The sequence below is a fragment of the Seriola dumerili genome, unplaced genomic scaffold (assembly GCF_002260705.1).
Source record: "Seriola dumerili isolate Sdu_G_001 unplaced genomic scaffold, Sdu_1.0 BDQW01000169.1, whole genome shotgun sequence".
Taxonomy (NCBI): Eukaryota; Metazoa; Chordata; class Actinopteri; order Carangiformes; family Carangidae; genus Seriola; species Seriola dumerili.
Window position 1 is genome coordinate 714265 of NW_019174424.1, and position 12958 is coordinate 727222.

Consider the following 12958-nt stretch of genomic DNA (forward strand, 5'->3'; position numbering starts at 1 on the left):
TTGCTGTGTGCATATACTTAACAATGATAAGCACACATGTCAAGTTCATTCATACTATCTTTTATACAGTCATACAGTACAGGGACAACAGTTAAGTCATGCTCTGTCTCTTTCAGGTTTTCCAATTACTTGTTATATTTGTTGGCAATTAAAGAGATCATGTAGGACTTGTTTAATCTTGTAGTCTCCATTATATGCTTTGACACAAGCCAGTTATTCTGTCTGAGATAAAGGCCTGACCCTTAATGGATGCGTTTCACATTGAGAGGTTCAAAAGGTCATTCACAGGTAAGCAAGAGAAAATTTGGTGCTGTGTGCATAAAATTAGCATTTGGCAGTCAGTAGCAGTTGGAAAGACCAGAATTGTCTCCAAATACTTCCTTACTCCTTTCCCTCCATTTCCTCACATATACAATGTGTCACTCTCCTCTTTTTACTGCAGTAGTTCGGCCTAATTCCTCCCACGCTTCTTGTAACATATTTACAGGTTTAAACTACTGATGAATGGACAATAGAGTGTATTGAGTCCTGTGTCGAAAGTAATAAAATCACAATTCTTTTATCAAGCTCTTAAAACCCAAGCCTCTTGCAACTGATAAGCTAATAGAAAGTGAAAACAGACTGCTGCCCCCCCTTCACAAACCCTATATATAACTGTTACGTACTTGTGCATTAATCTTTTGGTTCATGGCCATTTGAAGAAGAAGGACTGATGAGGTGGTGACAAGGGAGCAACCAGAGGTTCTTACTTTCCTGTGCCCGTCACATGCAGGCAGCACTAAGAGGTTGAGAAGCTAGGAAGGAAGATTATTCAAAAAAATACAAGAAAAAAATATTAAATCAACAAGGACAGAGGACACACACTAGTGAAAAGGTGCAAGATCAGTTGACCATTTATCCAGGACCACAGTAAACTGACCACAGGGTTAGAAGCACTATGGGTAAGCTGGACATCATCGTGCGGATACTGGAGGTGATCTTCACCTGTATCTCCTTCAGCTTGGTGGCATCGGTGGGTCACAGCACTGACTCCTTCTGGACGTGTTGCATGTTCACCTGGTGCTTCTGCTTCAGCCTCACCCTCTGCAGACTCTGCATGGAATTCCCCAGTCTCAGAGAAACGCTGCCCGACTTCTGCAATGACTTCGCTGCCGCTTGTGCCATGTTGTCTACTCTAATGGTGTGTGACATTTTTCAGTGTTGTTTTTGTCTTTGTCTGCAGATATTGTCAGGATAGACTTCTTGCAGCTTGTTGGTCAAGTACATTACGGTTAGCTGCATGCAGGCCCTAGAACTGAGATATACTAAAGGTATGTGTGTGAACATACAAGGACCAAATTAACTGTGACTAACCAACAACCTAAGCAAACATTACAACAAAGCTAATGGGACACCATAACCAAACATGAACATTGAAAAAGGTTAAGAGTTCTGATCCTTAGCTGTTGGGTGATATGCTTTGCTAGGTTAGGTTAGGCCCAGTCAATTAATGTTACCCAGTCCTAGGAACAAAAGAAAGAGGTCCTCTTCAGTGTTGCTTGTAAAGTCCAGTGAGTTTGTGTTGCTGCTGATGAAGTGAAGTCCTGTTTGGCTGTGTGGCTTCTGTTTGACTGACTTTGACATTAGGACAGTCCCATATGCATATATATACTATTTACTGCTGCTCAAAGATTAATACAAATGGTTCTCAAATGTATCCATAACATGGTTCATATGTGACTGCTGCACAAGAAAAAAGTAAAATGAACTCTTACTTTACAGGATTTAGAATTTAGGATTCATTTCAGACGTGATGTTTCTCTCATTCAGGTACTGGCAGCGTCCATCATCTATCCGATCTTCTTCACTTGCCCTAGCTGCGGTAGACAAATTGGTGCCACTGTTACTTCCTGTCTGGCCTTCATCCTGCACGCTATTGAGGTTTGTCTGATGAAAGCTGAAAAGAACAGTCGATTTCTGTATACAGTCCCAGGTTTCCTCAAGATACTGGAGACCTTCGTGGCTTGCATCATCTTCTTTTGCTTGGACTACACTTCGATCTCAAGGTTTCCAGGACTCCAATGGTGTGTCGCTGTTTACTCTATCTGCTCCATTTTCACATTCCTTGTCATTATTTCTACCATCTGCCAACTCCTGTCTGCATGCCCAGAAGCTGTTGGACAGAACAAAGTTCTAACAGTCTGCAACGCGTTGGCAGTGTTAATGTACATCACAGCTGTGGTTATCTGGCCGTTGTACAGCTTCAAGAACAACCCCAGACCCAGCTACTGCTCAAAAGTGGTTACTTGTCCGTGGAATAATTTAGTGGTCATCTCTTTCATGACCTGTGTTAACCTCATTGCTTACATTGTGGATACAGTTTACTCTTTTAGACTGGTCTTCTCCTAAAGCTGAACATAGGTTGCAAATGTTCCTCCTATAAGAATACTCTCTATTTCAGTTATCAACAGTCTTCATGAAAGAACTATAGCTGTGTCCAGTTTTTTCCTTCTACCTTCATGGCTGATATGTAATCCTTATCAATACTCTTATTTTGATTCTGTATTGATTTGACAGAGTGAAACTATTAGAAACTCATTTGGTGTGTCTTTCTGTCGATTTCAGCATTTGAATTATGAATAAAATATAACAAAAGTGTGAAGTTATTGTGTATCAGTATCAGTGTATGTCAGTAATAAATTACAATGAATGAATATATTTTAATGGTTAAATATTCTGGTTGATGGTTAAATAGGTATAGTGGGACCCACCCTGTCCCTCTCAAAGGATGTTGTAAAGGTGTGTCGGTGTATACCCTGACACACTCACATCAGCTACAGGTTTCAGTCTCCACTCCCATTTTTCTATTATGGGCAGCAAAAGAGAAAATAGAAAGAAAAGAGGAAGGAATCATACCTGCTATTTTCTGTCAATAGCAACTGCAAACCCAGAGAAAAACACATGTTCATGATTTGGGAGCTGAAATGATTAGTATTTTAATCAAGCGGATAATAGAGTAAATATAATAGAAATGATCAGAAACTATTTCGATAAATGATTATTTGTTTCATTGTTTTTTCAAGGAAAAATATGGATGGGGATTTGCTATGTTTCTTGTCATTTATCACTATATATCCTTGGATTTTCTTTTTTCTTTTTTACACTTCATACAAGACATAATTAACTGAATAAATAAAAAAATATCGTCAGGCCATAATGATGAATGATGAATTTATAATTCTGCTGCAGTCCTAGAATTAAGTAACATTCGCGCTGATATCATTTAAGTAGGTTTATATGTTAAACAAACGGTAGAGGTGGTTTGCACATCTGTATGTTCAGTCTTTTTTTAACAATAAAACGAAAGAACAATTCTCAGGATTAAATTCTGCTTTCCTTATCCTAATGATATCATGATGTCAGTGATGACCATGTGCATACTTGGGAGTTGCATAACCTTTGACTGGTCCAGGAATTCCTGCTCTGCACAAAAGTCAAAATGGGAAGAACCAAGAACTAAGGAGTGGATATTAAAACAATTCTTTAAACACAAATAAAGAGAGAAAAAGAGAGGGGAGAGGAGGAAGAGATGTGAGATTTAAGTGAAGAAGAAATTCACAATTCTGCATTACTTTTTTAAACTCATTGTTGCTCTCTGTACAAAAAGGGAGGGATCATAATACATAAACTTTGCTTTTGGTTGTGTGCAGTATAAACACTATATGTAATGACATACTGTTTGTTCACAATGCTTAATATACTGCAAAATCTTGCTCTACTTGTTTGTATGTTTTTTTATGAAGGCAGATTATAAAAATGGTCTGATAAAGATGCTCATTATGCAACTTTACTCCATAAAAATGCCTAAAAATAATCCAAATGCTCCCATTTCTCCCACCAGAAACAATAAATCAAGTGATCTCAAGGACAGGATAAGAGCAATATTCCTTAGGATGTGACCTACACCCATCATTATTGGAGATTAGCTTCTGAACTGGGCTTGCACTGAGGACCAGAGTCCAGTGTGTGGCGTGAGATGATCATGATAACACCCAACCACTATCCAATCAGTAGAGAGAAACAGATGCCATAAACTACACCAATAAGCTTGGGATGTTCTGTTTGAATATCCCTCACCATACTTGAGTTTCAGTTTCAAAGAACACACCTGCCCAGGCTCTTGTCTGCATGGATTTCTTCAAAAGGATCTGGTTTAGAAGCTAAAGCCTTGATGCACTGAGAGATGGACAGCGCAGAATAAACTGAACTGAACAAACAACACAACACAACACAGCAACACAATTCTTTTTTTAGGTTAAAGAGACTCATCCAGTCCAGCCATGATCCATTTGAATTTGTGGTCACTCACCCAGCCTGTGGGCATCATTTGAATGTTGGCAGCCATCCTCACTTATATGTGCTTTAGCCTTGTGGCAATGGTGGGATCTGCTTCTTCTTCACCCTTTTCATTCTCATCCTGGAGTTCACAACTGTCAGCGCCAAGTTCCCTTTCACCTGGGATGACTCCACCACTGCCTTTGCTATGCTAGCAACTATTCCTCAGGTAACTGAGAATGTCATTGCAGGACATGATCAGACTGTGTCAGCAATGGTCTGTCGTCAGTTACATAGAGAGGTGTGTTCTATTTGCAGTGTATAAAACCATCATTACACAGATGAATGCACATTTGAGAGTTCAGCGGAGCAAAGACCACAGGCACTGATCTACAGAGGGGTGGAAAAAAGTGACATGGTCAGATGAGTCATCCTTCACCATATTCTTGTCAAGTGCATGTGAGGTGTGACACAGGCCTAAATGCTTGACCTCTACAATGAGGAGGTCCGGCGGCTCTGTTTTGCTGCCATGCTTTGGGTCGACTTGATCACCTTTATCCTGTGATGAAACATTTCTGTCCTGATGGGAATGACAATGCCTCCATCCATAGGAAATCTGAGGTGTCACTGAATGGTTTGATGTGTATGAAAATGATGCAAATCATATGCTATGGCCCTCACTGACAAAATATCACATAAGAATTTATAGAATAGAAAATCTTTTCACTAAAGAAATTAACAGTAGAAAACCCAACCCCTCTCACCTGGATAGACAGCACTCAAGCTCTCTGCTCTCATATCTAGCACTCACACATGCAACTTACTGATACATCTTCATTTAAATTTTATAGACATGTACCGTGCCCCCCAATAACCACTTCCCTCAAGAACACAGCCAGGTGGCCCCTCTGTCTGTCTATACCTTGTTATATGTGTTCTTTGTGTCTTCAGTCTTTCATTCCACAGTGTACTTTCCACATGAGTGTTGGTATAATAAACGGTGTGCTGAGAGGAAAAGATAAGCTGGTAGTGATCATAAAGGAGAGACAAAGGAGGTATAGAGGCGGGGAAGGGGGCTGAATAGCCAGACCATCAGTCACAATCCATTCTGAGGTTCAAATACAGGTGATGAGGATGACAAAAATGTGTCTTTGTCAGTATGAATGTATTTTCTTTTTAATATACAAATCACTTCATTTTGGCCCCAGTATTGCAAAAAGTATTTCATTGACACGTGTTGTACACACTGAATAACTGTAATGTGTGGGCTGTAAGTAAAGCATTACCACTTGGAATTAAAACGGAGCAAGAATGAAACAGCCACGCTTCTAATGACCTAACACCCTTGGACAAGAGATTTTTTTCCCCCTGATAAGAACATATGGGTGGGGTTGGGTGAGCAGACGGAGGGGAGCTAGTATAACAGTGAGTGTAGTTTCTCATATATTAAAGGGAAGGATAAAGCCTGCAAGATACAAAAAAATGTTGCTGTGTGCATATACTTAACAATGATAAGCACACATGTCAAGTTCATTCATACTATCTTTTATACAGTATATATTTATACAGTCATACAGTACAGGGACAACAGTTAAGTCATGCTCTGTCTCTTTCAGGTTTTCCAATTACTTGTTATATTTGTTGGCAATTAAAGAGATCATGTAGGACTTGTTTAATCTTGTAGTCTCCATTATATGCTTTGACACAAGCCAGTTATTCTGTCTGAGATAAAGGCCTGACCCTTAATGGATGTGTTTCACATTGAGAGGTTCAATAGGTCATTCAAAGGTAAGCAAGAGAAAATCTGGTGCTGTGTGTGTAAAATTAAAAGTTGGCAGTCAGTAGCAGTGGCCAGTATAACTTATAGCCCTTAGTTGACGAGTCTATGCCATAAAGCTAAAATCTATATCTTAAATCTTGGATTTTGTTTCTTGTGTGTGTGTCTCACACCTGCATTTTTTCTATCCAGTGTTCAGAATTATCTCCAAATGCTCCCTTACTCCTTTCCCTCCATTCCCTCACACCTCCTCTTTTTACTGCAGTAGTTCGGCCTAATTCCTCCTACGCTTCTTGTAACACATTTACATGTTTAAACTACTGATGAGTAGGCAAGCCGTGAACTAACCAAACATAATTGATGAGCAATAGAGTGAAGTGAGTCCTTTGTCAAAAGGTGTGGTTCCTGTTTTACACAACTGCTTTAATAACATCACAATTCTTTTATTAACCTCTTAAAACCCAAGCCTTTTGCAACTGAAAGGCAAATGGAAGTGAAAAACAGGCCGCTGCCTCCCTTCACAAACACTCCATATAACTGGTGGCCATTTGAGGAAGGACTGATAAGGCAAGGGAGTGACCAGAAGTATCAAATTCCCCTCTTTTTCTGTCCGTCACATGCAAGAAGAACTAACAGGATGAGGGGCTAGGAAGGAAATTATTACATATTACTATTACATTATATACAAGAAAAAATATCAAATCAGTAAGGACAGGGGAGACACACTGGTGAAAAGGTGAGAGATCAGTTGACCATCTATCCAGGAGCACAGAAAACTGACCACAGGGTTACAAGCACCATGGTTACGCTGGACTTCAGGACACTGACGGTGCCTGTGGGCATCGTGCGGATACTGGAGGTGATCTTCACCTGTATCTCCTTCAGCTTGGTGGCGTCGGTGGGTCACAGCACCGACTCCTTTTGGACGTGGTGCATGTTTACCTGGTGCTTCTGCTTCTGCGTTACCCTCCTCATACTCTTCATGGAATTCACCAGTCTCAACGCCAAGCTGCCTATCTCCTGGGATGACTTCACCACAGCTTTTGCCATGTTGGCTACTCTAATGGTGTGTGATATTTTTCACTGTTTTTTGTCTTTATCTGCAGATATTGTCATGATACATTTGTCACAGCTTGTTGGTCAAGTATATTAGTGACTAGTCACTGTCACTGAACATTACTGTCACTGGCAATATCAAAGTCTAGATTTTGCAGAAGTAAATAAACATATGAGGAACCAAAATAAATGAACTAATACAGTTTGTCAGTTTTGATTTTTAAAAAAAAGTACCCGATGCCACCAACTCCACAACACTACAAAATTCAATGATGTAGTTGTTATGCTGACATGCTTGAAATTGTAAGAGGTTTCATTGGGTCCATGCTTTTTTTTCACAACCATAGAATTTGATGAAAAAATAGAAAATTTCTTTTCCACCATAAACATTTCAACAACATATTAAATTAATAAGCTTTAGCAGGCCCATACATGTTTGAGTGACTTTGACATTAGGACATTATCTATATGCATATTTACTGCTGCTCAAAGATTAATACAAATGGTTCTCAAATGTATCCATAACATGGTTCATATGTGACTGCTGCACAAGAAAAAAGTAAAATGAACTCTTACTTTACAGGATTTAGAATTTAGGATTCATTTCAGACGTGATGTTTCTCTCATTCAGGTACTGGCAGCGTCCATCATCTATCCGATCTTCTTCACTTGCCCTAGCTGCGGTAGACAAATTGGTGCCACTGTTACTTCCTGTCTGGCCTTCATCCTGTACGCCATTGAGGTTGGTCTGACCCGGGCCAAAACCGGTGAGATCAGTGGTTTTCTATCCACAGTGCCAGGCCTCCTCAAGGTACTGGAGGCCTTCGTGGCTTGCATCATCTTCATTTGCTTGGACTACACTGCGTTCTCAAGGTTTCCAGGACTCCAATGGTGTGTCGCCGTCTACTCTATCTGCTTCATTTTTGCAACCCTTGTCATTATTTTTACTATCTGCCGCCTTCTGTCTCTCTTCCCGGCACCGTTTGACAAAGTTCTGATATTCTGCAACGTGTTGGCAGTGTTAATGTACATCACAGCTGTGGTTATCTGGCCGTTGTACAGCTTCAAGAACAACCCCAGACCCAGCTACTGCTCAAAAGTGGTTACTTGTCCGTGGAATAATTTAGTGGTCATCTCTTTCATGACCTGTGTTAACCTCGTTGCTTACATTGTAGATACAGTTTACTCTTTTAGACTGGTCTTCTTCGTCAGCAGAACATAGGTTACAAATGTTCCTCCATTTTTGGCAGTCTTATATCTCGAAGATTGAACATGACTATTTTTATAACAAATTTTATTTCAATTTCGTTTTTGTACCAACCATGATAGAAAACTTCTTTTTGTCATGATGATGACATGAAAAAACTATCGCTGTGTCCAGTTTTTATCTCAGTTTCAGCATTTGAAATTTGTTATATTTCATTCATAAGTTTGAGGTTATGGTGTTTCAGCACCTCAGTAACATATTAAATTAATATGTTTAATGGTTAAGAATTCTGGTTAATGGTTAATTAGGTACAGTGGGACCCACCCTGTGCATCTCAAAGGATGTTGTAAAGGTGTGTCACAGTGTGCATACCCTGACACACTCACAGCAGCTATTGGTTTCAGTCTCCACTCCCATTTTTCTATAATGGGCAACGAGAGAGAGAAAAAGGAAAAGACAGAGAGGGAGGGAAACATACCTGCCATCTATATTTTCTGTCAATAGCAACTGCAAAACCACAGTAAGAACATATGTGCATGACATAGAGCTGAAAAGATTAGTGTGTTAATCAAGCATATAAGAGAATACATATAATTATCAGAAACTATTTTGATAATTGATTAATCATTTTATTGTTTTTTTCAGGCAAAATGTGAGAAGATTTGCTATTTATCTTTGTCATTTATCACTACACACTGTATATCCTTGGATTTATTACTTTTGGTGGAACAAAACAGGACATTCCGATGATCTCATCTTGGGCTCTGGGAAGTTGTGACTTGCAGTTATTTAAAAAAAATTATTTTTTTTACATTTCATACACAAGATAATTAACTGAATAAATGGAAAAGAAAGAGTAGAGGTGGTTTACACATTTATATGTTTATATGTTGTGTCTTTTTCAAACAATATAACAAAAGTGAGCAATCTGTCAGGATTTAAATCTGCTTTCCTTATCCTAATGATATCATGATGTCAGTGATAACCATGTGCATTCTTGGGAGTTACATAACCTTTGACTGGTCCAGGAATTCCTGCTCTGCACAAAAGTGAAAAATGGGAAGAACCAAGAACTAAGGAGTGGATATTAAAACAATTCTTTAAACACAAATAAAGAGAGAAAAAGAGAGGGGAGAGGAGGAAGAGACTGAAAAGTGAAGAACAAATTGCTTTTGGTTGTGTGCAGTGTAAACACTATATGTAATGACGTACTGTTTGTTCACAATGCAAGAGTAAATACACTACAAATACAACATCTTGCTCTACTTGTTGGTCTGTTTTTTGTGAATGCAGATTATAAAAATGGTTTGAGATAGATAGATAGATAGATAGATAGATAGATAGATAGATAGATAGATAGATAGATAGATAGATAGATAGATAGATAGATAGATAGATAGATAAGATACTTTATTTATCCTCTAGGAGACATTCATGTGTCCATTAGCTCATTACTGATAATAATAATAATAAAAAATAATAATGATAATAATAATAATAATAATAATAATAGAAATGATGGCCTCCATCTTACATTGCATGCATCTCTCCACAACAGTCCTGAGTGAGTCCAGACGCCTGCCAAGCACAGACCCAGACCTTTTGACCAGCTTGTCCGGTCTCTTTGTGTTCATGTCGGACATGTTGCGGCCCAGCAAAACTAAGAGCATAAAAGAGTACACTGGCCACCACTGACTGATAAAAAAAAATACGCAGCATTTCACTGCAAATGTCAAAGAGCTGGTAGATGGCATATGGTCCCTGAAGACGGATGCCATCTGCCGGAAGGGGAAAAGCTGGCTCACTATGCAACTTTACTCCATAAAATGCCTAAAAATAATCCAAATGCTCCCATTTCTCCCACCAGAAACAATAAATCAAGTGATCTCAAGGACAGGATAAGAGCAATATTCCTTAGGATGTGACCTACACCCATCATTATTGGAGATTAGCTTCTGAACTGGGCTTGCACTGAGGACCAGAGTCCAGTGTGTGGCGTGAGATGATCATGATAACACCCAACCACTATCCAATCAGTAGAGAGAAACAGATGCCATAAACTACACCGATAAGCTTGGGATGCTCTGTTTGAATATACCTCACCATACTTGAGTTTCAGTTTCAAAGAACACACCTACCCAGGCTCTTGTCTGCATGGATTTCTTCAAAAGGATCTGGTTTAGAAGCTAAAGCCTTGCTGCACTGAGAGATGGACAGCGTAGAATAAACTGAAGTGAAAAGAAAACAACACAACTTTTTTTTAGGTCAAAGAGACTCATCCAATCCAGCCATGATCCACTTGAATTTGTGGTCACTCACCCAGCCTGTGGGCATCATTCGAATATTGGCAGCCATCCTCACTTGTATGTGCTTTAGCCTTGTGGCGACGGTGGGCTACAGCTCATCTCCCTACTGGGCGTGGTGCATGTTCACCTGGGTCTTCTGCTTCTTCTTCACCCTTCTCATTCTTATCCTGGAGTTTACAACTGTCAGCGCCAAGTTACCTTTCGCCTGGGATGACTCCACCGCTGCCTTTGCTATACTGTCGAGCCTCATGTGCTTGGCCACCTCCATCATCTACCCCACCTTTTTCACCTGCAACACCTGCCACCGCGAGATTGGTGCATCTGTGATGTCCTGGCTCTGTTTCGGGGTGTATGCAGGTGAGGTGGCCCTGACACGCCTTCGCCCGAGTGGACAGAACAGCGGGTTTCTCTCCACATTGCCCGGTATAATGAAGATACTGGAGACCTTCCTCGCCTGTCTCATCTTCATGTCCCTGGAGAGACAGCAGTATGTCGGCTCCCCGGGACTGCAGTGGTGCGTGGCCGTGTACTCCTTGTGTTTCATCTTTTGCATCATCATAATCCTGCTCACCATTGGACAGCTGACCTCTATTCCATTCTCCTTTGACAAACTGGTTATTGTTTATAACATTTTGGCAGCAGTGATGTATTCGACAGCTATGGTGATATGGCCACTGTACAGTTTCTCCAACAATAAGAGACCTAATAACTGTGGCCACCTTTGTCCCTGGGATAAATTAGTGATGGTCACCTTCATGACCATCTTCAACTTCATTGTTTACACTCTGGACTCTGTCTACTCCATACACCTTGTGTTCTTTGTCAGTAACCAGTGAAAATACTGCTTATCAAAACTAACATGAACTGAAAACAAAATGTGTTTGAATCAAAGTGAACAGGCTGGTTTTGGACAGGGTCTCTGTTTTATATTGTGCCTATAGGCCATTCTGTTAACTTTAAGCCTTTTCTTTAAAGATTTATTTTGTTGTTGTTTTAGACATGATGCTGACTCCAAAATATATTCTGCAAATGTTGCTCATCAAACATGAATACTTACAACATTGAAATGTTGGGTGCCCAATATAATATGTACAAAGAAGTAGAGTTAGTTAATGATTAAATCTGTAGTATCACTGTCATAAAAATAAAAAATAGCCTGGTAGAACTTTGGATCCTGATACATTGAGTGATCAAACAGTGCGGGTAATAATACTGAGCTCTTACTTTAGTTTATTACAGTGTGACAGTCAAATTATGCCACAAGTGAATCCAAGTGTGTTTCCACATTCATGCGTCTCATCTTTTCACTTGTGGGTGCTCCAACTTGCTAAATAAAGCAATACTTCAACATTTTGGGACATACACTTTTTTCACTTTCTTGCTGAGGAATATGTAGAGACTGATGCCTCTCTCATGTTTGTATGGGAAATATATAGCTGGGGCCAGCAGCTGGTTAGCTTAGCATAGCACAAAGACTGGAAACAGGGGGAAGAGGCTAGCCTGACCCAGTCCAAAGAAAACTAAATCTGCCAACAAGGACCCCTAAAGCACGTTAGTTAAGGCATTATATGATGTTTTACAAAAAAAAGCACATTGTTGTCTTATGGGGGCTACAGAATAATTTATTGGCCTGGCACAGTGAACTTTAGAGATGCTGGTAGCTGGATGTTTGTTACCTTTGGGCCAGGCTAGCTGTATCCCCATTTTTCCAGTGTTTATGCTAAGCTAAGATAACCAGCTGCTGGCTGCAACTTCATGTTTACAGTCATGAGAGTAGTATCAATTTTCTCATGTAACTCTCAGCAAGAAGGTAAATGAGAAGATTTCCCAAAATGTCAAACTATTCCTTTGCACTCTTGTGTAACACAGATGTGTTAAAAACATCACGTGTTAAATTTTAACACATAGTGCATCAGCTCAGGGATAACATGTGTTTTTGTTTTTTTGACACAAAGATATGTTAAAATGTGCTTGAATGGATTCACTTCATGATTAAAAACGTGTACGTTTCAATTTGTGGAAACAAGAGAGAAACATGTACTTTGGTTAATGTAAATTTGTTACAAATTACATTTTACATTTTCACACCCAAAAATTATGTAATTAAATCATAGTAGCCTATTTTGGCAATGAAAAACATAATACAGCTAATTGGCAATAATTGTCATTGTCACATCTAAAGGACAAAGTATGTTTACAGTGTAGTTCTGTACCTTGGGTTCAAAACAGCTCACTGGTGTCATAATAGCTAAAGGCTGAAAATCAGACATTTCAGCCATTGTTATCAGTTAATATTGT

The 12958-nt window shown here is 39.5% G+C and overlaps 3 protein-coding genes across 3 annotated transcripts; all 3 read left to right on the forward strand.

The window, feature by feature from the left end:
* Positions 1–937: 937 nt before the first annotated feature.
* LOC111227259 (myeloid-associated differentiation marker homolog) lies at positions 938–2388 on the forward strand. The gene is made up of 2 exons (XM_022752694.1): positions 938–1180; positions 1810–2388. Exons 1-2 carry the CDS (start codon positions 938–940, stop codon positions 2386–2388), a joined length of 822 nt encoding a protein of 273 aa, XP_022608415.1.
* Positions 2389–6730: 4342 nt separating this feature from the next.
* Positions 6731–9593, forward strand: LOC111227185 (myeloid-associated differentiation marker homolog). The gene is made up of 2 exons (XM_022752612.1): positions 6731–7157; positions 7779–9593. Exons 1-2 carry the CDS (start codon positions 6891–6893, stop codon positions 8367–8369), a joined length of 858 nt encoding a protein of 285 aa, XP_022608333.1. The 5' UTR covers positions 6731–6890; the 3' UTR covers positions 8370–9593.
* A 1051-nt stretch (positions 9594–10644) lies between these two features.
* LOC111227301 (myeloid-associated differentiation marker-like) lies at positions 10645–11496 on the forward strand. Its single transcript, XM_022752731.1, has one exon. The coding sequence runs from the start codon at positions 10645–10647 to the stop codon at positions 11494–11496; it is 852 nt and encodes a 283-aa protein (XP_022608452.1).
* Positions 11497–12958: the final 1462 nt, after the last annotated feature.